At 39.2% G+C, this 21,702-nt stretch overlaps 1 protein-coding gene across 1 annotated transcript in view; it reads right to left on the reverse strand.

The window, feature by feature from the left end:
- Window positions 1-1,088: 1,088 nt before the first annotated feature.
- Window positions 1,089-21,702, reverse strand: part of dclre1a (DNA cross-link repair 1A (PSO2 homolog, S. cerevisiae)) — a 44,280-nt gene continuing 23,666 nt past the window's right edge. The window contains exons 6-9 of the mRNA XM_055646896.1: window positions 21,309-21,454; window positions 17,961-18,115; window positions 2,375-2,516; window positions 1,089-1,963 (exon numbers count right to left, since the gene is read on the reverse strand). Of these exons, the coding sequence (XP_055502871.1) occupies window positions 1,806-1,963; window positions 2,375-2,516; window positions 17,961-18,115; window positions 21,309-21,454 (601 nt within the window). The 3' untranslated portion in view covers window positions 1,089-1,805. The remainder of the gene's footprint in view (window positions 1,964-2,374; window positions 2,517-17,960; window positions 18,116-21,308; window positions 21,455-21,702) is intronic.

Raw genomic sequence — 21,702 nt, forward strand, 5'->3', positions numbered from 1 at the left:
ACTTCTCAAAGTCTATACTTAATGCTCTGACTGATGAAGGCCAAAGTACCAAAAGGACTTTTGTGACATCTGCAAACTTGCTAATCATGCCTTGTACATTCTCATCCAAATCTTTGATATAGATGACAAACAGCATTGGGGCCCCCAACACCAAACCCTGAGGCACAGGCCTCTGGTCTGAAAAGCAACCTTCCACCATCATCCTCCATGGATCCATGCATCCATGGACAATTTTCTATCCAGTCAGCTCTCTCCCCCCCCCCCTCTTTGGATCCCATGTGATTTAGCCTTCCAGAAGTTGCCTACTATGCAGAACCATGTCAAATGTCTAACTGAAATCCATATGCCCTCAACCACCTTTTTCATCACATCTTCAAAAAAAACTGATTCATGAGACACGATCTCCCATGTACTAAATTGTGCCGACTATGCCTTATCAGCCATTGTCCATCTAAATGCATGCATATCTTATCCCTCAGAATACTCTCTAGTAACTTTCTGACTACAGATGTTAGACTCACTGGCCGGGGTGCCCAAGCTTTTCTCTGCAGCCCTTCTTAAATAAAGGCACAACATTCGCCACCCTTCAGTCTTCAGCATCTCACCCATATTTAATGAAGACTCAAATCTCAGCCAATAATTTCCTCTATAGCTTTCCACAGCATCTTCGGATACATCTGATCAGGCCCAGGAGATTTGTCCAGCTTAAAACACATCAGGATCGTCAGCACCCACTCGACCGTAATACTGATTGCCCTTAAGACGCATCAATTGACTGCCTCAAGTTCCCCAGTCCGCAGGTCTTTCTCCACAGTAAAAGCAGAGCAGAGATACTCATTAAGGACCTTGCCCATCCTGTGGCTCCAGAGCTACCCACTTTCATTCCAGAGGGGTCTCTTACTGTGTAGGAAGGAACTCCTGATGCCGGTTTATACAAAAGATAAAGACAAAATGCTGGAGTAACTCAGCAGGACAGGCAGCATCTCTGGAGAAAAGGAATAGGTGACATTTCAGGTTAGAAACCTTCAGACAGATGGTGTCTGAAGAAGGGCTCCAACCCAAAACATCACCTATTTCTTTTTTCCAGAGATGCTGCCTGACCCGCTGAGTTACTCTATCATTTTGTGTCTACTTTTACATCCCATACTCTTTGGTTCCTCTTGATGTACTTACAAAATCTCATGGGATTATCCTTAATATCAGTATGGAAATACCAGACTTCCCCACAGACAATATCTGTAAGCAAAACAAAATGTACCAGCATGAGACGCACTATAACTGCAGGATAATGGTCCAGTGTGGTAAATATCTCAGCTTCATGTGTAGGTTTTGCCTTTGCTGAAAAAAAGCTAATAGCTATTTTTCATGGTTCCTATTCCTGTGTAATTGAAATAGTCAAACTAAAAACCAAGTTCAAGGTCACATGTCTTTATTCATCAAATCATATTAAAATAAATGAACTTGTATTGCACCTTGAACCAAATCTAGTCTGTTTTCATAATTCATGTGCAAGTACAGTATAACTACTCACAAAATAACAACCCTAAAATCTTCTTACATAGTGATATTCATACTCACTCGCAGCAGATCATAAGGCAATCCAATGAGGTCAATATTTTATCCAAATAATGGATAAAATGTGTAGTTTTATATATATATTATGGTATAATTACTTTACATTTACATTCCTAAATTTCAATATACATTCAATAATTGCAAAACATCTTTCGAAAAGATTTTGCTTAATTAAAAAATGGCCATTTATAAAATCATTAACACATTTTTAATTATCACGCAGTATTCTTTTACACAGATTCAATCATCCATTCATTAAATATTTTCTCCATAACATTTCTTTCTTGCCAACTACCATTATTAACTGTAGGAATAATTTTATCTGGTTTGACCCATTGTACAAATCTCTTCATCTCAAGGTAGCTGCTGTGTTCACTATAAGGTACACCTACAAGAAATTGGAATTTCAAAAAGGAAAAGGCAAATTAATAAGAGACCAATAGTAGATAACCCCACACCACTCAATACATATTAATTGTGTAAACCATGGTTTAATTGTGGTTTCTTAACTCTACTCTGGCTTATTTTCTCACAAAAATTGTGACATAGATTAAGTTATGCTTTTTTTTTAGAAAGAGAGATTGAGCAACAAATTACAAGAATTTAACAAAATTGAAACTGTTTATATCATTACTTAATTCAAACATAAATGGGGTCTAACTTTCCATATTTTGGCACGTTGCTTATTGCAAAAGTAGATTGTAACTGAACAGAAAACTATACTTCTGCACTTTTATTAAACACAAAATTCTTAAATAACACAGAATACTTCCACATGGCTTACTACTAATGTACCAACCATATATCGCAATCCTTCCTTGGACACGAGGCTTGATGTTAAGGACTGGACCACGCTGGCTCGAGTATGTCCATCCAGTTGGTTTGAATGCTACAATTTGGTCATACTGTCCTGGAAATTTATTCATATGTGCTTGTAAACCCTAAACAGAAAAAAAGATAAAACAAAATGGTAAAACGATCAGAAGTTGATCATTAACAAATATTATCTGTCCAATGTAATTAAAAATGTATTAACATGCTAATCATTTTTGATAGGAAGTTAATTTACACACATTATCAAGAGCAAATTAAAAAGTTAGAAAGTTGAAAGTATGTTAAAACAGATTTTCTAAAGACAATTTCCAGCAACAGCATGTTCACAAAGTGTGCCTTCCTGTGAAACACAAGTAAATGTTGTTGGTTTCATTTAAAGTTTGTTGTGCAATGCTTTTCATCTGTAATGGCCCTTAATGATTATTTTGCAACAGTTCCTTTATTTTTCTTGGTTATTTATTGCAATGATGTTAGAAGAACTACCTAAAGCCAGAATGTGGTAGTTCAAAGCTTCACTCCAAACATCTGATTGTAAAATCTAGGCTGCTAACTTTAGCAAGTTGTGACTGCCTTACTCAAGTGGGCCTGAAAAAAAAAAGATTACAGTAAAATGGCATCTCAAGACTTTGTCGGTACCAGAATCAGGTTTGCTAGGCTATTGCATATTATTCCTCTTGATATCCCAATGCACGTTTAATTAATTTTTCTTTGTTTAAGATGATACGAATCACAAATACTTCCCTGGAAAATTTTAAATGTGTGCGAGAATCCAGGTCCCAGTAAGATTAAAGGGTAAATAGGGAGCAGTGCTTCATTAAGTTCCAGGGGTGCAAAGGAAATATCAATCACGAGTCAGATGCCGAACTGTCAGGATTTCTGCATCGTTAGAGCATATTCTTGAAATTTTACTGAAAAGACAGCCAGTTATCTCTGGTACACTGGCCATTATTTCATTCTGCGATTTAAATCTTTTTATTTGAATTTTACAGCAATTTGCATACCTACAATGATAACAGACAGTGACAGTCAAGGCATAATTGTGCAACAGTATGTAAGCGACCTTCAAAGCTCTTACCCTTACCCACCTTCAACCCACCCGAATCAGGTCGGAACCAAACGGGGACAAACAACACTCACATACGTACACATCCACACAAATATGGTAAGATAAACAAAACAAAAAGTACTAAAAAAAAAAGAAAAGAAAAAAAAGGGTCACTAATAACAGTAAATATGTAAGTAATTAAATAAATAAGTGTGTGTGTGTGTGGGGGGGGGGGGGGGGTTAAGGGGAGAGCAGCTACAGTAGAGCAGAACAATGGTGGAGAGCACTCAGTCCTCTTTCGAGTCCGGGGACAAGTTGAGAGAGTTAACAAGTTCCAAGAAAGGGTTCCATGTATCTAGGAATGTCTTGGTAGAACCTTTGAGAGAGAACCTAAGTTTTTCAAGCTTTAAATTTATTATTTCATTCTCAACCAAAACAATAATGCAGATCATCCAATCATCAAAAACACTTATTGTGGAAGTAAATTGGTCGCTACATTTTATGTCACATTATTGATTACACTTCATATGTACAACATTTGCATTACAGTTGTATAAACATTGGTGATGTAGCATTTGGATTATCGGGTTCAATTTTGGTCACCCTGCTATAGGATGGATGTCATGAAGCTGGATGTTGCCTGGGCTCGAGGGCCTGAGCTATTGGGAAAGGTTGGGCAGGTTATTCCTTGGAGAGCAGGAGATTGAGGGGTGATCTTAGAGTACAAAATCAGAGAATAGATTGGGTGAATGCACAGTCATTTACCCAGGATAGGAGAATTGAGAACCAGGGAAACACAGGTTTAAGACGAGAGGGGAATAGATTTAATGGGAACCCGAGAGGGTTTTTATCCGATGAGATGGCGATCGGTATATGGAACGAGCTGCCAGAGGAGGTAGTTGAGGCAGGTATTACAACATTTACTTAGACATGTAAATGGATACGGTTTAAAGGGATCGGAACCCAATACAGGAGATGTGATTAGCTTAAATGGGGTATATTGGTTGGCAAGGACGAGTTGAGCTGAAAGCCCCGTTTCCATGATGTATGACTAGGACTTTATTGACCGCATGAAGTCTTGGGAATTTCTTACATGAATAAAGGTACCACAGAAATGAAAGCCTCTTAAATGAAAGAACTTAATCCTGTATCTGTAGACTGCGGACAGCTTGATTGTAATCAGTTATACTCTTTTCACTGACTGGATAGCACACACATGACAATAATAAACAAAACTAATCTCAGCGGGTTAGGTAGTATCTCTGGAGAACATGGATAGGTGACATTTCACCAAAACTTCACTTCCCTATGTTCTTGAGAACCTGCCTGACCTGCTGAGTTACTCCAGCACTTTGTGTCCTTTTAAATGTTGCCTTTCCTACTGTCAAACGTTATAGATTTGAGCTTTTAAAATCTCACTGAGATACAGAGTAGTTTAAAAATTATAATTGCTTTAAGGATGACAATTATTAGAAAGATAAATGGTCTTCAATTGCAATTTGATTAACTGGGAGCAAATGGAAGTTCACAGTTCCCTTCAGAACCTCTGATCAGAGCCATCATGACGAGGACCTTTATCAGCTCATTGATTATTGTGCACTCCTTCATACATCATGATAGTATGAAATCTATAATATCTAAAAGTAAGATTTGAATCTGACTGCAACACACCCATAAAACCAGAAAATGTTGAAAACACTCAGGTCAGGAAGCATAAAATATTTTTACTTCCCAACATTTCAGGTTCAAGACTATTCAACAGAACGGGTGGAAAACAAACATTAGTTTTAGATGCAGAGAAGATGGAGGAAGAGTGTAAAGGATAAAGGCATTAACTCCAATGGAGTGACACAAAGAGAGTTAATATATAAAATTAAAAGCAGATTTTGCTTATTTGTCCATTTCGTGCATTATTAATAGCCAGGGCTGTGGGACATGCTCAGCAAGTCAGGCTATAAAAATGGACAAGGAACAGCCACAAATCAGATGGGCGACATGCAGAAATGGCCAGTTTGGTCTGAGACAGAAATAGCAAGTCCATAAAAAAGGAGAATTCAATAAAGTCTGGAATCCTGCAACGTGCCCGGGTGGAAAATATTTCTCAAGCTCCAGTTGGATATCATTGTAACAGTGCAATTGGCCACAGAGAGAGGTCAGGGTGGAAGTGAGATGGAGAATTAAAGGGGCTGGCAATCAAAGCTCAGGTTGTTCCTCTGAACTAAATGCAGATGCTCCGCAAAGCAATCATCTGATCTGCAACGTTAGTCCCCAACATTTCTCTTCCTGCTGGACCGTCCCTGCCACCCCTCTATGTTTTTTGGACCTTTTTATTTCCAACTGTCATCAACATTCTTGACCTCCATTCCCCTTACCCACTCCAATCTCATCCCATTTGAACACACAGCCCTCCGTTCACTCAGCAGCAATCCTAACATGGCTATTAAACCCATCGACAAGGAAGATTCCGTTCTACTTCTACTGCGCTCAAATTTCCAGGATCTGCAGTTTTTTTGTTTTTCATTTACCAGATTTTTTTTCCCCATTGAGAAAGCATTGCTAATTTGTTCAATAGGAGCTGGGGGGGGGGGGGACAAATTACAGATTTAACCACACTTGGAGCGTCCTTTTATTACAATGGAAAAGCACAGACACGAGCCTGGTTTTCTAATAGTATTCCCACATAATTCAGTTAAGTATGCCACTTCAGGGTCTAGCCAACAATATTCCAAAAGACAACTTTCTTTGAAAAGCAGGAAGTTCTTCTGATATTCCGGCCAACATTCATCTATCAACAAACGCCATCAAAACATGTTGTGAGGAAAGCGCTGTCATCTATCTATCTATATTACTAAAAGTCTGTTCTTGACCGGTTTTGGCCATCTGTGCTGCGATTTCCGAGAGAACGCCGCCACCTACGGCTGTCATTTTTGGCCACCTTGCTCAGAGCCCCCCTCCGCCGCATGTGTGCCGAGGATTTTCCCCGTCGATTAAAAATGACAGAGATATTAATGTTTTTACAAAATTCCCCATTCTCTCTGCTGCCCCCACTGGCGGCAGGGGGGAGGGACTATAAAACCAGGAAGTGGTGTGCCTCAATCAGTGTCTGCAAGCTGGAGGAAGGCAGACGGTCACGTTTCTCTGAGCTGTGAATAACACTGAACACATGTCTACTCAAATGTAAGTGCCCTTAGTGGTTCTAAAATGCTTGCAGAATGTGTCTATTGGTTCTAAAGCTTGCAAAAAAGTGTCTATTGGTTCTAAAGCTGGCAAAAAACGTCTATTGGTTCTAAAGCTGGCAAAAAGATGTCTATTGGTTCTAAAGCTTGCAAAAAGATATCTATTGGTTCTAAAGCTTGCAAAAAATGTGTCTATTGCTTCTAAAGCTTGCAAAAAAATGTCTATTGGTTTCCAAAGCTTCCAAAAAAATGTCTATTGGTTCTACAATGGTTCATACTAGCACTCCAGAAAGCACCCCCCTCTCCCCTGGTTGGCTTGGGTGTGCCTTGAAATTGAAAGGAACTACTTACTGCAAGTGGTGGAATGAAGTTGAAAGGCACTAATTACTGCAAATGGTGGCTTGGTTGCTTTGGCTTGAAGTTAAAAGGCACTACTTACTGCAAATGGTGGCTTGGGTGGATTGGCTTGAAGTTGAAAGGCACCACTTACTGCAAATGGTGGCTTGGGTGCTTTGGCGAAGTTAAAGGGCACTACTGCAAATGCACTTACTTCCTGTTTGCACTGTATATTGATTTTAGATAAAACGCTACCACTTATGGCTGTGATTTTTGGCCATCTTATTCAGTCCCCCTCCGCCGAGCAGGTGCAGAGAATTCTTCTCATCAATGAAAAATAATAGTGTTATTAGTTTAAAAAAAAATGTTGAGAATCTCTCTCCTGTCAAACACTCCATGAAAGCCACACCTTTTCCGGTGGGGGGGGAGGGGTTATAAAACCCGGAAATGTGGGTGTGGCTCAGTTTCTGTAAGATGGAGGAGGGAGAGGTCACGACTCGCTGTCTTTAGTGGCTTTGCACCCTACTTCAAATGGTATGAAACTGCACTTGAATTTGGTGGCCTTATACCCTGCTTGAAATAGAATTTCAAGGATTAGCCGCGAGTCAACTACCAGCCCACCAGCCGTGAGTGAGTTGCCAGCACAACAGGCTTAATTGACTGAGACGCCAGCCCAAGAATCCATCTGGCGCACAATTTGCATACTCTGGAAACCAGTCCCTTCAGCCCACAACACCCATACTAGCGCTCCAGAAAGCCCCCCCCCCCCCCCTCCCAACTGGCCACCAATATTAGAATTGGTGGAGAGGTGGAATATTGCGTTGGATGACTAGCCCTCCTGTGTGATGCTGGGACCCAACGGGTCCCACTTAGTCTAGTATCTTTCTACAAACTAAAGTTTCAGAATTCAATTGCTTTGTAGCAATTTAGGACATCTGTAAGAGACCATGGAAATACAAGCACTTTTTCAAATGACTTAGCATACGTCAATTAGTTGAATTGCAAAGAAAGGTATTGCATTGTTAAATAAAATAGCACCCTTATTGATAGTCCAAATGGACATTTATACATTATTTTGAAAATCTCAATGAATAAACTTTCAAAATATTGCAAATCCAGGAAAAGACAAAAAATCAATATTTCCTCTTTATTAGTGGGCTATTAATTGGTGCAAATATGCAGAAAGATTTTCATTGTTTTAGCACCTTTCCTAATCTCAATGTTCCAAAAGAGTTTCCTGCAACTTCTGCAGCCTCATCATCACTGATACATTTTGCACAGTTTATGTGCACAGCAAATTTCCATCAACAGTTTAGTGATAATGATCAATCTGATTTTAGGGTTGTTGACTGAAGAACTGGTTTAGACCCCTGGGATAACTTGCCCACTATACTTCAAAGTAATACCAGGGGGACTTTAACACAAAGTTTGACCTGTAAAATGGTATTTTTGAAACTGCAGTACTCTCTCAGCACAGTACTGCACTGGAAATCTAGACTTCTAAATGTAAGTGTTCTTGAATCCACAGCTATTTGATTCAGTAAAAACTACTTTAAGCATCAGCAAACATTAATAAAGACTTATTTAGTTTAGAGATACAGCATAGAAATTGGCCCTTCAGCCCACCATTGATCACCCATTCTCATTATTCAACATTATCCCATTTTCACATCCACTGCCCACACACAAGGTGCGACACAGACGACAGACGCAGGAGTAGGCCATTCCGCCCTTTGAGCCAGCACCACCGTTCAATGTGATCATGGCTGATCATCCACAATCAGTACCCCGTTCCTGTCTTCTCCCCATATCCCTCGACTCCGCTATCTTTAAGAGCTCTGTCTAACTCTCTTGAAAGCATCCAGAGAACCGGTCTCCACCGCCCTCCGAGGCAGAGAATTCCACACACAACTCTGTGAGAAAAAGTGTTTCCTCGTCTCGGTTCTAAATGGCTTACACCTTATTCTTAAACTGTAGCCCCTGGTTCTGGACTCCCCCAACATCGTGAACACGTTTCCTGCCTCTAGCATGTCCAAACCCTTAATAAACTTATGTTTCAATAAGATTCCCTCTCATCCTTCTAAATTCCAGAGTATACAAACCCAGTCACTCCATTCTATCAACATATGACCGTCCCGCCATCCCGGGAATTAACCTTATGAACCTACGCTGCACTCCTTCAATAGCAAGAATGTCCTTCCTCAAATTTGGAGACCAAAATTACACACAATACTCCAGGTGTGGTCTCACTAGGGCCCTGTACAACCGCAGAAGGCCCTCTTTGTTCTTATACTCAACAATTAAGCTACAAGCACATGCAAACTCCTCACACGCAGCACCTGACATCGGGATCGAATCTGGGTCTCTGGCTCAATGGGACAGCAGGTTTACCAGCTGTGCTGCATCATTTGTTTCTTATCAAAATAAATTTAAAAAAATCAAAATGGGGAAAATTCCACGAATATTTGCTGCCATCAATTAAGGAAGCTGATCTGATCAATGCATATCATAAAATTGAGGTCAATACTTTATAAAGTACAGTCCACCATAACTATCTAGATTACCAAAGAGCAATTCCACACTAAAATCTACAAACTGCTTACAATTACTGAATCAACAATATTAAAAATGAGTGAGATATTCAAAAAACTATAGAAAAAAACTATTGATATCCAATTAAAGAACACAATATCATATTATGAAATGACTCATTAAATAATTTAAAATATTATTTGCTACCTTACATGGCTAATGCTCAAATTCCAGACAATATGGTCATGTTGTCTAGATTCATTCAAATATAAATTCGGCAGATTTTTTAAGTAGGAATAATTAGCACACTGACAACACATTTACTTAAATAGTCGTCAAAGTTTGAGTCAATGAGGGATACTTAACTTTAAGCAGGATTCAAATACGCCATAAAATAAACTGTAAAAATACCATCAACATTTATATCAGCTACACTGCTTTTCTGCTGGATTAATTATCATGCAGATCAAAAGGATTTTTCCTGTTGTACAACTGCATTCTATTTTCCAAAACCTAAATATATTACAGAAGAAATCCGTGATATTTGTTTCACATTTAACCTGAACAAACATCTTTGCAATGTCAATTATATTGTAAACAATAATTTAATATTTCATTTTTTAAACCTTTTTGTATAGGAGAAATATCCTATTTTGTTAAAACAACTTAATTAGCCACAATCAACTATTTCAGGAAAACAAACTCAGGAAGTAAATGGAGGATATCCCACAGAGACTAGTAAAATTTGAAGTTCTCTCTCACGTGAGGAGATTCAAATAACTTGAGTATTTTGCCCAGCTAAAGACTGTTTCAAATGAGACAAGATTCCCAGCCTGTACTTTTTAACCTCTTCAATACAAATACAAATGTTGCAAGAAAACACTTTGAAAATTGTGCCCATTCATGCAGAATTTATGCAACACTAATTTAGCACTCAAATATTTCTCACAATATCAGACTAGTCCAAGTATTCATTACTTTCCATGTAGTTAACAGCAGCAACAGAGTATAAAATGTCATTGTAGAGGGAATCTAGATATCTCGACTCAATCAAGGATAGCTGTGTTTTTAGCTGCCTCATCCCAAATTGTAAGATTCTTTTTCAGAATCCATTATCTCTCCCTCTAGATTTAAACAGACAATTTTAGTGAGTCTTTCGGACATGGTTCTCTGAACAAGTAAGACTCCTGTGATTCAAGTCAAAGTACCATGTTGGATGCTGCTCAGTGAAAACAATAATAGTTTAATAATTATGCAAAGAGGCAGTTTCAAATAACACATTTCCAATTTAACTAATTAAATGAACCCATTTCTTTTAATATGTTGATCAGTAATCAGAAAACAAAGATTTAAGTTGATCGGTTGAAAAGTAGAGAAGTTCAGAAAATAAAACTCACTCAACAAATTGTGGTGCCCTGGAAGTGGTGAAGCTATAACGTCATTATGTCTAAAAAATATGAATAAACAATAGAAGATTTATAAACTGAGGTGCTATGGAACAAGAGCCAGGAGTAGAATTCACTGATGTGCATTTTTAGATAGCATGGATATTATGGGGTGAATGGCCTTTAGTGAATTACCTTTAAATCCAACCACCCAGTACTCTTCCTCCCTTAAGTCTGGCATAAGTGTATGCTGTTATAGTCACAATACAGGATGGACAAATTAGTTTACCCTTAAAATAACGATTTAGTCATTAATTTTCAACTTTATATTTTATTATTGGCCAATTTATGCACAAAAATCATTGAATTATCACGACGCATTGCATCAGAGAATTAAAATCATAGAGGAAGAGCCGAATAAAGGGAGGCAACTAGGGTGGTAACTTGCAAATTCCTAGGGAAGATGAATGAAGTTGGTTGTGGAGTGGGAAGGGTGTGAAAAGGTTGAAGGGCAAAGGGTGTGAAAAGGTTGAAGGGCAAAGAGCGTGAATGTTTACTCTCAGGATGGAAGCGGAAAGATAACATTCCACAATATTTGAACCATCACACCAGTGCCACATGCTTCAAGTTTAATTGGAGCTTTTAGCTGCTTTGACATGGTTCAGTTGGTTACACATGAAAATAGATCCTTGTCCCTCAGATATCAAGACACTTTTACAGTTAAGATTCAAGATTCAAGATTCAATTTATTTGTCATTTGGACCCCTTGAGGTCCAAACGAAATGCCGTTTCTGCAGCCATACATTACAAACAAATAGACCCAAGACAAAACATAATTTGCATAAACATCCATCACATCGCTGTGATGGAAGGCCAAAAAAAACTTCTCTCCACTGCACACTCTCCCCCCCTCCCGATGTCAGAGCCAAAGTCAAAGCCCCCGGCTGGCGATAGCAATTGTCCCGCGGCCATTAAAGCCACGCCGGGTGGTGCAAGGCCGCACACCGGGTCTTGATGTTAGAGCCCCCGGCGTGCGCTCGCAGAGTCCCGCGGCCATTGCAAGCCGCGCGGGGCGGTGATGTCAGGCCTCGCTCCAGGAGCTCTTCGACCCCGCAACTCTGGCGGGAGAAGTCGCCGTTGCGAGAGCCCTGAAAAGCGGTCTCCCTCCAGGGACCCGCGGGCTCCCGGTGCCGCCGTCCACAAGACCCTCAGCTGCAGCCTCCGAATCTCAGGAGGTCGGGCCGCAGCAGCGCTCCACCACCGCTCCACCCGCTCTGGACTCGGCCAGCTCCGCGACGGTGAGGCGAGTCGTCGGCACCAGAGTCCCCGGTCTTCTCCTGTTGGAGGCCACTCCTCGTTGCAGCCCCAACGACAACGGAGAACGACAAAGAAAAGGTCGGGTCTCCCGTGCAGGGAGAGATTTAAAAGTTACCCCCTCCCTTACCACACACACCCCAACAAAAAATAACAAAAACTACATAGAAACATAGACAAAAAATAATAAAAACGCAGACGGGCTGCAGAGGCCGCTGCTGACGAGAGTCGCGCCGCCTAAACAGCAGTGAGCTAGGTTTATAAAGCCGAATAAAAATTAACAACTGTATCCAGAGAGCAAGCGTGCTTCAGGTAATCCTTGAAAGTCAATAGGAAATGTCTCCCCCTACAAACCTCCTTCACAAGCCCCAACCTCACAACCACTCAAACTGTCTGTCTATCAGTTAAGAAAGAAAACGTGAAATCATGTTTTATGTTCACATTTCCCAACTGATACAAGCAATTAAAAAAGGTTTGTGGTATTCGTTTTAGGTCTTGTGTAGGAATAAGTGAGGTGCGATTGTTTTGCTTAAAGTTTTATTTAAAAATTTGAAGTTATACATGGGTCGTTCTCTTCTACAGAGTATTCCACCTCCAAGCTGTATCTCAACCCATTGAACTATGCGGATGATCCATCCATACTTCTAGTCAAAGACACCCCCCCCTCCAGAATGTTGATGGTAGGACAATTAGCAATATGATCGCATTGATAGCCAAGATAATTTACTGGATATGGTCAATGTCTGGAACTTTGGTGGGGATAATGTTACTTGCCACTTATAAGTCCACGCTTTGTGGATACACAGATCTTGTTGCATGTTATGGACAGCTTCATTATTGGAGCAAGTGAAAAAATGGAACATTTCAATCACCAGACACTCAATTTTGACAATATGAAGGAAAGGTCATCAATGCAATAGCTGTATATGGCAAAGTCTATGATACTATTTCAAGCCATCCTTGTACATGTATTGGAGTTCAGGTGAGGTGCACAATTAATATAGAAGGTTCTCAGTGGTTGGCATGGATGAATGGGGCTGAAAGATTTCCATGCTCTATGATTTCACTTCCAATCTTTCTGTCAGTGGGAGCTTTCCCCATTTATTGTATTGATTTTAAACTTTGATAGGCCCTAATTTAGCACTTACTGTTTCTGTCCATACCAATACTGTAGATCTTTAATTGTTACAGAAAAGGACACATTTGGAAATATACCTTTTGAATAAACTCACACGCAAACTGTTGCAACCAGATACAATGAACAATCTTGATGTGCTAATGTTTCAACTGAAGCAAACAATTTTAATGAAATGTTGATGCCTTTATCCTTTTCTTCAGAACAGGGTAGTAAATATTACCATAAGTTAATAATTTGAGAAAAACAGCTAAAGTTAATTACATTTATGCCTTCTTAGTTGCCAATCTACAGAGGCGGAGCAATGGATAGATTGTACGGAAAACTACTTTAAAAGCAAAATGCGTTTATTTTACATTAATGTCATAACAAATGCACATAAACATAAAAGAATGAAGATTTTGGAAAATGCTGGTCATGTGTTATTTAATGCAGCCCACACTTTTTAATTGAAATAAATGACCCAGTCAAATAAGTTTTTGCAGTTTATCAAATGTGGTGTGGAACTAGTTCAAAGTTACATATTGATAGAAAATAGGAGACAAATTATAATTAAGAGCTTTTACATAGAAAGCACTTTATGTAAAAGTACACAACACTGACCAAAGTAAAGTTAGAATATTTAATTGTTCTTAAAAAGTATTCAGGGAAAGACAACGATTTAAACAATTAAACATGGTGATTATTAAATGCAATTGAAAAATATTTACAATCAAAGCAAAAAAAAAAAAAAAGGTTGGCATCCTCCCAGGCTACATTTCAATGAAGTTAAATAATATCTATTTACGTTATTATTTTCCATTTACTGGTCAGTTCTTTAACATTTATTAGAAATAAATGGGCAGAATTGACCATACTTACATTTAATGTCTGCCTGTCATTGCTCCCAGTGGAGATTTCAAAACCAATCCCAGTGCTGGAGTACAAGGCCACATCAGCCAAAATGAGAAAGGTAGCAGATTTCCTTCCATAAAAGGATACTAGCAATCCAAATAGGATTTTACTGTAGCCCCACCATCACAACTGACACTTTTATTTTGAAAAGCAAACTCCAATTTAAATTCTACAGCCTCAGTGTTTTCATCTGAATTGGATCTTTAGATCATTAGTCCAGACCTCTAAATTACTGATTAACAATCATGATCCACTACATTCCCCCAGTTGCTTGTGAAACACCCAATGCAAATAACTTACTTAAAATAACTTGGATCAAACATCAAAATGTATTAATCTCTTGGAAAGCAAAAAGCCATAAATGGAAACTCATGCTACAATCATATTGAAAATAAAAGGCAACTGCCAGATGTACTTGCAAATATGTGCAATAATTACAGATAGTGGACAGCAAGAAAGGCAGGCATTAGACAGTCAGTATGGAGAGAAAAAAAAACACCTTTTCTTTAAAAGTGTTTCAATGATGCTACAGTCAGGCTTGGGGTTCAAATGCACATTTGACTCTAAATGTGATCCTCCTATTTTACAAATGCAATCCAGTGTGAAATTTGAAAAGAGAGGGGCAAAGTCATCAGTTTACATTTGCTATAGAGGGGTTATACGCAATGTCACTGGGTCATAGGGCTTGACGCACGGAGCCGCTCAATCCATACAGAGGACATTGCAGCTTCCGGTATACGTTGTTAATACACGAAACGCGTACTTTCCTGCCTGTTAAAAACTGCCAAAATGTTGAATTTTTGCGCTGTAAAAAATTGTGGAAATCAGGGTAAGCGTGAGAGACATGTACCCAACTTCAGAATTCCAAACGTGAAGTGAAATGAAGGTAAAGAGAAGCAAGAACTGAAGGGATAACACCATCTAAAGTGCTTGGCAAATATTGGCAGTGCAGATATCGAAATTGAAAATATTGGGAATTATCGCGTTTGCTCACTGCATTTCATCAACAGTAAGGCATTATTTGCGTTTTTTCTTGATTCCTTTGGTATCTAAAAAGTCTCAGAAGTGATAAATCTGGCTGCAAATTTTGCTTCAGAGGCATTTTCTTTTTGTATGTAAAAACGCACTTGAGAACCATGGGCGATTTTAAAATTTTACCGCCAGATTCCTTTGCAAAGTTTCTAAAACTTTGCAAAGGAATCAAGAAAAAACACAAATAATGCCTTACTGTTGATGAAATGCAGTGAGCAAACAGCCAATGTTCGCCAAGCACTTTGGCAGTTGTCCCTTCAGCTCTCGCTTCTATCTACTGTCATTTCTCCACATTTTTGGAATTCTGAAGTAGGCTAAATGCCTCTCACGCTTATCCAAATTTCCATTATTATTTAGAGTGCAAACATTTATAATTTCAGCGGGTTTTGACGGGCCCACTATGCTGGAAACAATGGTCAGTGCTTACCTACAGTTCATCGCATGTACTCCAGTTGGCGTAGCGTAGCAACAGTACGGGTCATGGGTCGTGACCCGACTGCCGTGCAACCTCCCTATACACACTCATATCTCAAACTACTGACAACAAAGAAATAAGTATAATCAGGAAGGAAGAGGATTCCAGTATGAAATGATAGCTGCCTCCCAAACAGCAAAGCTGAAGACAAAAGTCATCCAAAATTAAACAGGCAAATTAAACAGAGTTGTCAGATTGGCTGCTCCAGCTAGACTGCAGTCTCATCACATACATAATTGTAGTACATTGCATTTTTCTACAAACGTCAACCAGATTTTATAGTTTAGTTTAGAGATGCATGGAAACAGGCGGATCAACCAGATCGGCACCGACCAGTGATCTCCGTACATTAGAACTACACTGCACTCTCGGGACAATTTACAATCTTTACTGAAGCCAATTAACCTACAAACCCATATGTCTTTGGAATGCAAGATGAAACCCGGGGTAAACCCACGCAGTCCTGGGGAGAATGCACAAATTTTATACAGACAGTACACTTAGTCCGGATCGAACCCAGGACTGTGGTCCAGTAAAGCAGCAACTTTATCACTGTGCCATCCTTCCAACCTTTGCAATAATTAATTGCATATATCTGGATTCAAATAGTTAAAATATGCCAATGGAACTATCTTAACTATCTTTGTGTTGACTTGCTCAAATACCTTTCTCTTGCAGATGCGTGTTGAATCATCAGGAAAGCATCTGCTACCACCTTCAGCAGAGAGAACAGCCCTCAGAAGATTTTGTTTAAACAAGCGTTCAGAAGCAAAGTCACAGTACGTATCATCAAATATAACTCGTGACTTGGGGGGGGGGGGTGTAAATAGTCCAGTCAGGGAGGGCTGCAGCAGTCAGGGAGGGCTGCAGCAGTCAGGGCTGTGGCAGAGCCAGTCTCTGAGATGCTGCGGGGAAGGGTGAAGCCAGCCAGTGCGATTGAGAAGGACAGACGGGAGATTGTGGCAGAGTTTTGTTTCCACAGTGTGTGGCGAGTGCCTGGAACACACTGCTGGCCATGTGGTTAAGGCAGATATGATAATGGCATTTAAGAGACTTTTGGATAGGAATTTGGATATGCAGGGAATTGAGGATAAGGATTAAGTGGAGGCAGATTACAGTTTGCCTTGGCTTCATGTCAGCACAGATATTGTGGCCGAAGGGCCTGGTATTGTGCAGAACTGCTCCATGTTCTATTGTTATCTGGCACAAAAATAAACTATTTGCATGCACTAAACAACATTTTATTTGGATTTTTTCACATTCTCTTGCTGATTAATTTGTGCACGGAGTTTTATTTGTTCACAATATAACATAAAACACTACAGCACATAAATAGGCCCATCAGCCCACAATGTCCACACCAAACATGATGATGCCAGGTTATGCCTGCACATTGTCCATATATCTCCACTTCTGCATCATGTGCCTACCCAAAAGTGAAAAGTGCCTCCATCGTATGCCTCCATCATCAACCGTGTCAACGTTCCAGGAACCCACCACTCAGTTTAAAAATCTTGACCCACCCATCTCCATTAAATGTTACAAAGTACTCCAAAACACGTTCTAAACAAAATAGTTCAATATACATATTATCATATTCAACGGCACCTAGTTGTTAGGTCACTCTTACAATGCGAATCCTCAGCAGTCACGGGAAGAAGTCACGGGGTGTGCCCTAGTATATAAGAACCGACCTTCCCGCTCACGCTTCTTTCTCTTCCTCTCTCTTCATGAGTGTTCTGCCACCTCAGCAGGAGCTCAACCGAGCCCACGAGGCATTAGCCTCTCAGCAACAATGACTATTATGTTAGAGTGCTAAACGTGCATGTATATCCAACCTACAATGCCTGAATAAAGAATCCATTTATTCACAACGTTTGTGCTTCTACTATACATACACACACTTGTATAAAAAAAAAAAAAAATAGTTCAAAGACAAAAATAATGCTCCCAAGTCTATGTAGTTGTAGTGGTTATAATATTTAATAGCCTGATAGTTTTAGGGAAGTAGCTACTCCTGAACCAGGAAGTTACAGGTCTTGCCATTACTTGCACACTTTCCCCTTTATTCAACTTCTTAGAGAGCAACATCTCACACTTGCATAATTATCAAACATGCTTTTGTTGCAATTTGTTAAAGTCTCCAGTTATTGAAACCAATCACAGTCAGTGCTTAATGGCAAAAGTCCATGATTCTTTGGAGAAAAATAAATTCAAAGTAACTTACCTTAAAAGTAATCTGCATCATTGGCAATAAATGAACTTGAGTGCTTTGCCAGTCCAAAGTGACCACAGAATCTATCTGTTCCGAGTTCAAGCACCGTAGAATGTCAAGCTTATTTTTAGTAATACAGACTTTACATCCAAGCACCTGTGCTATGGCTTTAAGAAAAATGACAGACAAGATTTAGTAAGGCTTCTTTAATAATCCCCACCCACCATTCCTTGGAAATATGCAGGTTACAATTGTGAATTTATTTACCGAGTAATTACAAAACAGAGCAAATTAGCCAAGCTAATATTTACACATGTAAACAAATTTTACACAACTACAGATCTCAAAAGATTAGTTTAGAGAAATATCACTCTTTAGAAATTTACATATGATATTTTGGTCACATTTATCCATTCGGTTTCATAAAGATGTCCAGAAATTAGAGATATCAAGGGGATAGTAACTTTGGTGGGACCATATTGTAAAGCACCCAATAGTAAGCGAGAATTACCGAGATTGCAGATGGCTGCAAGAACAATAGGATCATTATAGCAGACATATTGTGAGAATCTCATCTTGAAAAGGATGGTGTGGAATTTCTTATGTCTATCCATGAAAATGTTCTTAAACAAGATATACAGGGCTCTACAGGAAAGGATTCCACATTAGACGTCCCATGAGGCAAATAACCCATGTGCCAATAGGGAACAGTTTCAAAATGTAGGAGTTTCAAAATAGTTATGGGAAAAAGATAGGACTGATCCACAAGTGTAATCTCCAATCTGGGGCAAGGCCAACATTGAAGATATTAGACAGGAACTGGCAGAGGTTGTTTTGGAGATGCTGTTTACCAGGTGAAGGTGTATCTAACAAATCATAAGCTTTTAAAAGTTGAGATTGGGAGAGTTCAAGGACAGTATGATGCTGTTAAAATGAAGGGTAAGTCCGGCAGGTTTTGGGAACCCTGGATGATGAGGAATATTGAGGCTCATGTCAGAAGAGGCAACAAATCTCTTGAGTAATACAAGGAATGTAGAGAACACTCAAGAGGGAAGTCAGGAGTGCAACAAGAGGGCATAGAAACATAGAAAATAGGTGCAGGAGTAGGCCATTCGGCCCTTCAAGCCTGCACCCCCATTCAATATGATCATCCAACTCAGTATCCTGTACCTGCCTTCTCTCCGTACCCCCTGATCCCTTTAGCCACAAGGCCACATCTAACTCCCTCTTGAATATAGCCAATGAACTGGCCTCAACTACCGTTCTGTGGCAGAGAAATCCAGACATGAGATTGTTCTAGCAGATAGAGGAAAATCCCAAGAGATTTTACGTATATTATGAGAAAAAGGGTAACAAGGGAAGAAAGATGTTCCCTTAAAGATCAATGTGATTGTTAATATGATGAGCAGCAGGAGAGTGTTAAATTAATAGTTCTAACCCAGAAGGTAATGGAAGCAAAACAAATGAGGAAAATGAGTAGTCATGTGTTGGACCACATCAGAATTACAAAAGAGGTGCAAGTAATCTTAAAGAATATTAAAGTGCGTAAATCTCCTGGGGTTTACATGTGCATCCTCAGACATTGTGAGAAGCTCAGGATCAAATTGCTGGGGCCCCTGGCAGAGATATCAGTATCATTTTTAGCCACAGGGGAGATGTCATAAAATTGGAGGATGGCTAACATTGCATCTCTACTTAAGAAAGGCTGCAGGGACAAGCCAGAGAATGACAAGCCAATGAGCCTGACATTTCTGATAGGCAAGGTAATAAACAGGATTCTGAACCTAGACAGGATCTACCAGCATGTGGATAAGCAAGAACAGATTGGGGATAATCAGTGGCGTGTGAGAAATCATGTCTCACACGCTTAAAATACATTTAGACAGGCAAATGGACAGGAAACGTCGAGAGGAATATGGGACTAGAAAAATGGAAGAATAAGCATATTGGCATGTTTTGCACTATGTTCTAAATTTCCATAAAATCTTTACTTTTGAAAGAAAAAACAAATTACATTTTCACTGCATTGTCATCTCGCAATTTTCCTTTTTATTCCAGTTATCCATTTATTTCCTCCTGCATTACTGGTGTAGAGCATCAAAACTTAATTAATGCACCCAAACACTTAAAGCATTTCAGAGAAATGCAAAATTTCCTTTATTATTTTAAAATTCATAAATTTAATGAGTCTGCTCCAGCATGCAACAAGATCACAGTTATCGCACTGTAAACTGAGCTCAGCATTCTGTCATCAGCTATGACCTTTCGCATCTTAGTTATAGAAAATCAATTTAGCTCTACATTAAAAATATTTAAGGACTCTACCTCTGCCTTGAGAAAAGGTTCCAAAGACGCAACTGTCAAATGCAAATAAAACTTCTTAAATGGCAACTCAGTTTAAACCAATTTCACAAGAGGAAACAAAGCCTCTGTTTTCACCCTATACAAATCTTGATGTATCAGCTAGGTCTCCTTTCACTATTCTGAGCTCGATACAAAGTCAGCCTGCGCAACCTTTCCGGTATGACCAAATGTTCATTCTAGGCATTATGGCTCTGTCCCACTGTACGAGTTAATTCAAGTGCTCTCCCGAGTTTAAAAAAAAAATCAAACTTGTGGTAAGCACGTAGAATGAACGTAGCGGGTATGTCGGAGCTCGGGGACGTCTCTTAGCTGCTCGTAACGCTAACGGCAGGTACTTTTTGACATGTTGAAAAACGTCCACGAGAGCCCCGAGTACTTACGAGCGGCCATTACCGTAAATCTGCGAGTTCGAATCAGGGCAAACTCGGGGAGAACTCTTGAATGAACTTGTACAGTGGGACAGGGCTCTTGGTCTAGTAAAAATGTCTTCCAGCATATTAACATTCTTCATGAAACAAAAGACTAATACCTTACACTGTGATCTCATCAGTGACCTATACAATTGAAACAATCTCTCCACTTTTGCATTCATTTCTCTTCTCTGCAAAGAATAACATTCCTAATAATAAACTTTCCTAATTATTTGCCATGTCTGCATACTGGCCTTTTTAGTATTATGCATTAGGATCTGCATATCAGAGTCTCCAAACTTTCACCATTTTCAGATATGTGGCTAGAATCATATTTAGGCTTTATTGTATAGTAATAGTTACTTATTTTTACATGGAAACAAACTTTATTAGACGTACTGACTATTACTTCAGCATAAATTATACAGAAGAACAACAGAAACAGTTCTATTAAACTGCATTGCAAATGCATATAATTAACTCACTTCAGATTGATACAAACAGTTTTTTGGGTATTGGGACGCAAGAGAAATGAAAAACATTTACATGCATGTATGGATACAATGATTATAGATAAAATCCTTACCGAGGAAAACCTTCTCTTTTCCAATTGAGTATGTACCACAAACAATCAATGTCCTAGGGTTCATTGCAACAGTTTCAAAAGCAATATTTCCCACAAATTGGATGGCTTCTTGTTGAGAAGGAAAGGTGTATTCTGGACTGCAATATCTACCAAGTTTAAAAAATGCATTAAAGATATTTAATCAATGTGGTCAACATGAATATCCCAAATATCTACATTAATTTATATAAGCCCTCTATTCTCATTACTGTTATTTTGAAGGATATTCCAGACACAAGTGGACAGCAGTTCTAGATCAACAATGTATTATTCCGAGTTGATATTACTCAGCATCCACTGAACAGACATCAAAATCAGCACATTGCCTGATTTGCAGTAAAATGCAATTCTATTC

Source organism: Leucoraja erinacea, chromosome 15 (assembly GCF_028641065.1).
Source record: "Leucoraja erinacea ecotype New England chromosome 15, Leri_hhj_1, whole genome shotgun sequence".
Taxonomy (NCBI): Eukaryota; Metazoa; Chordata; class Chondrichthyes; order Rajiformes; family Rajidae; genus Leucoraja; species Leucoraja erinaceus.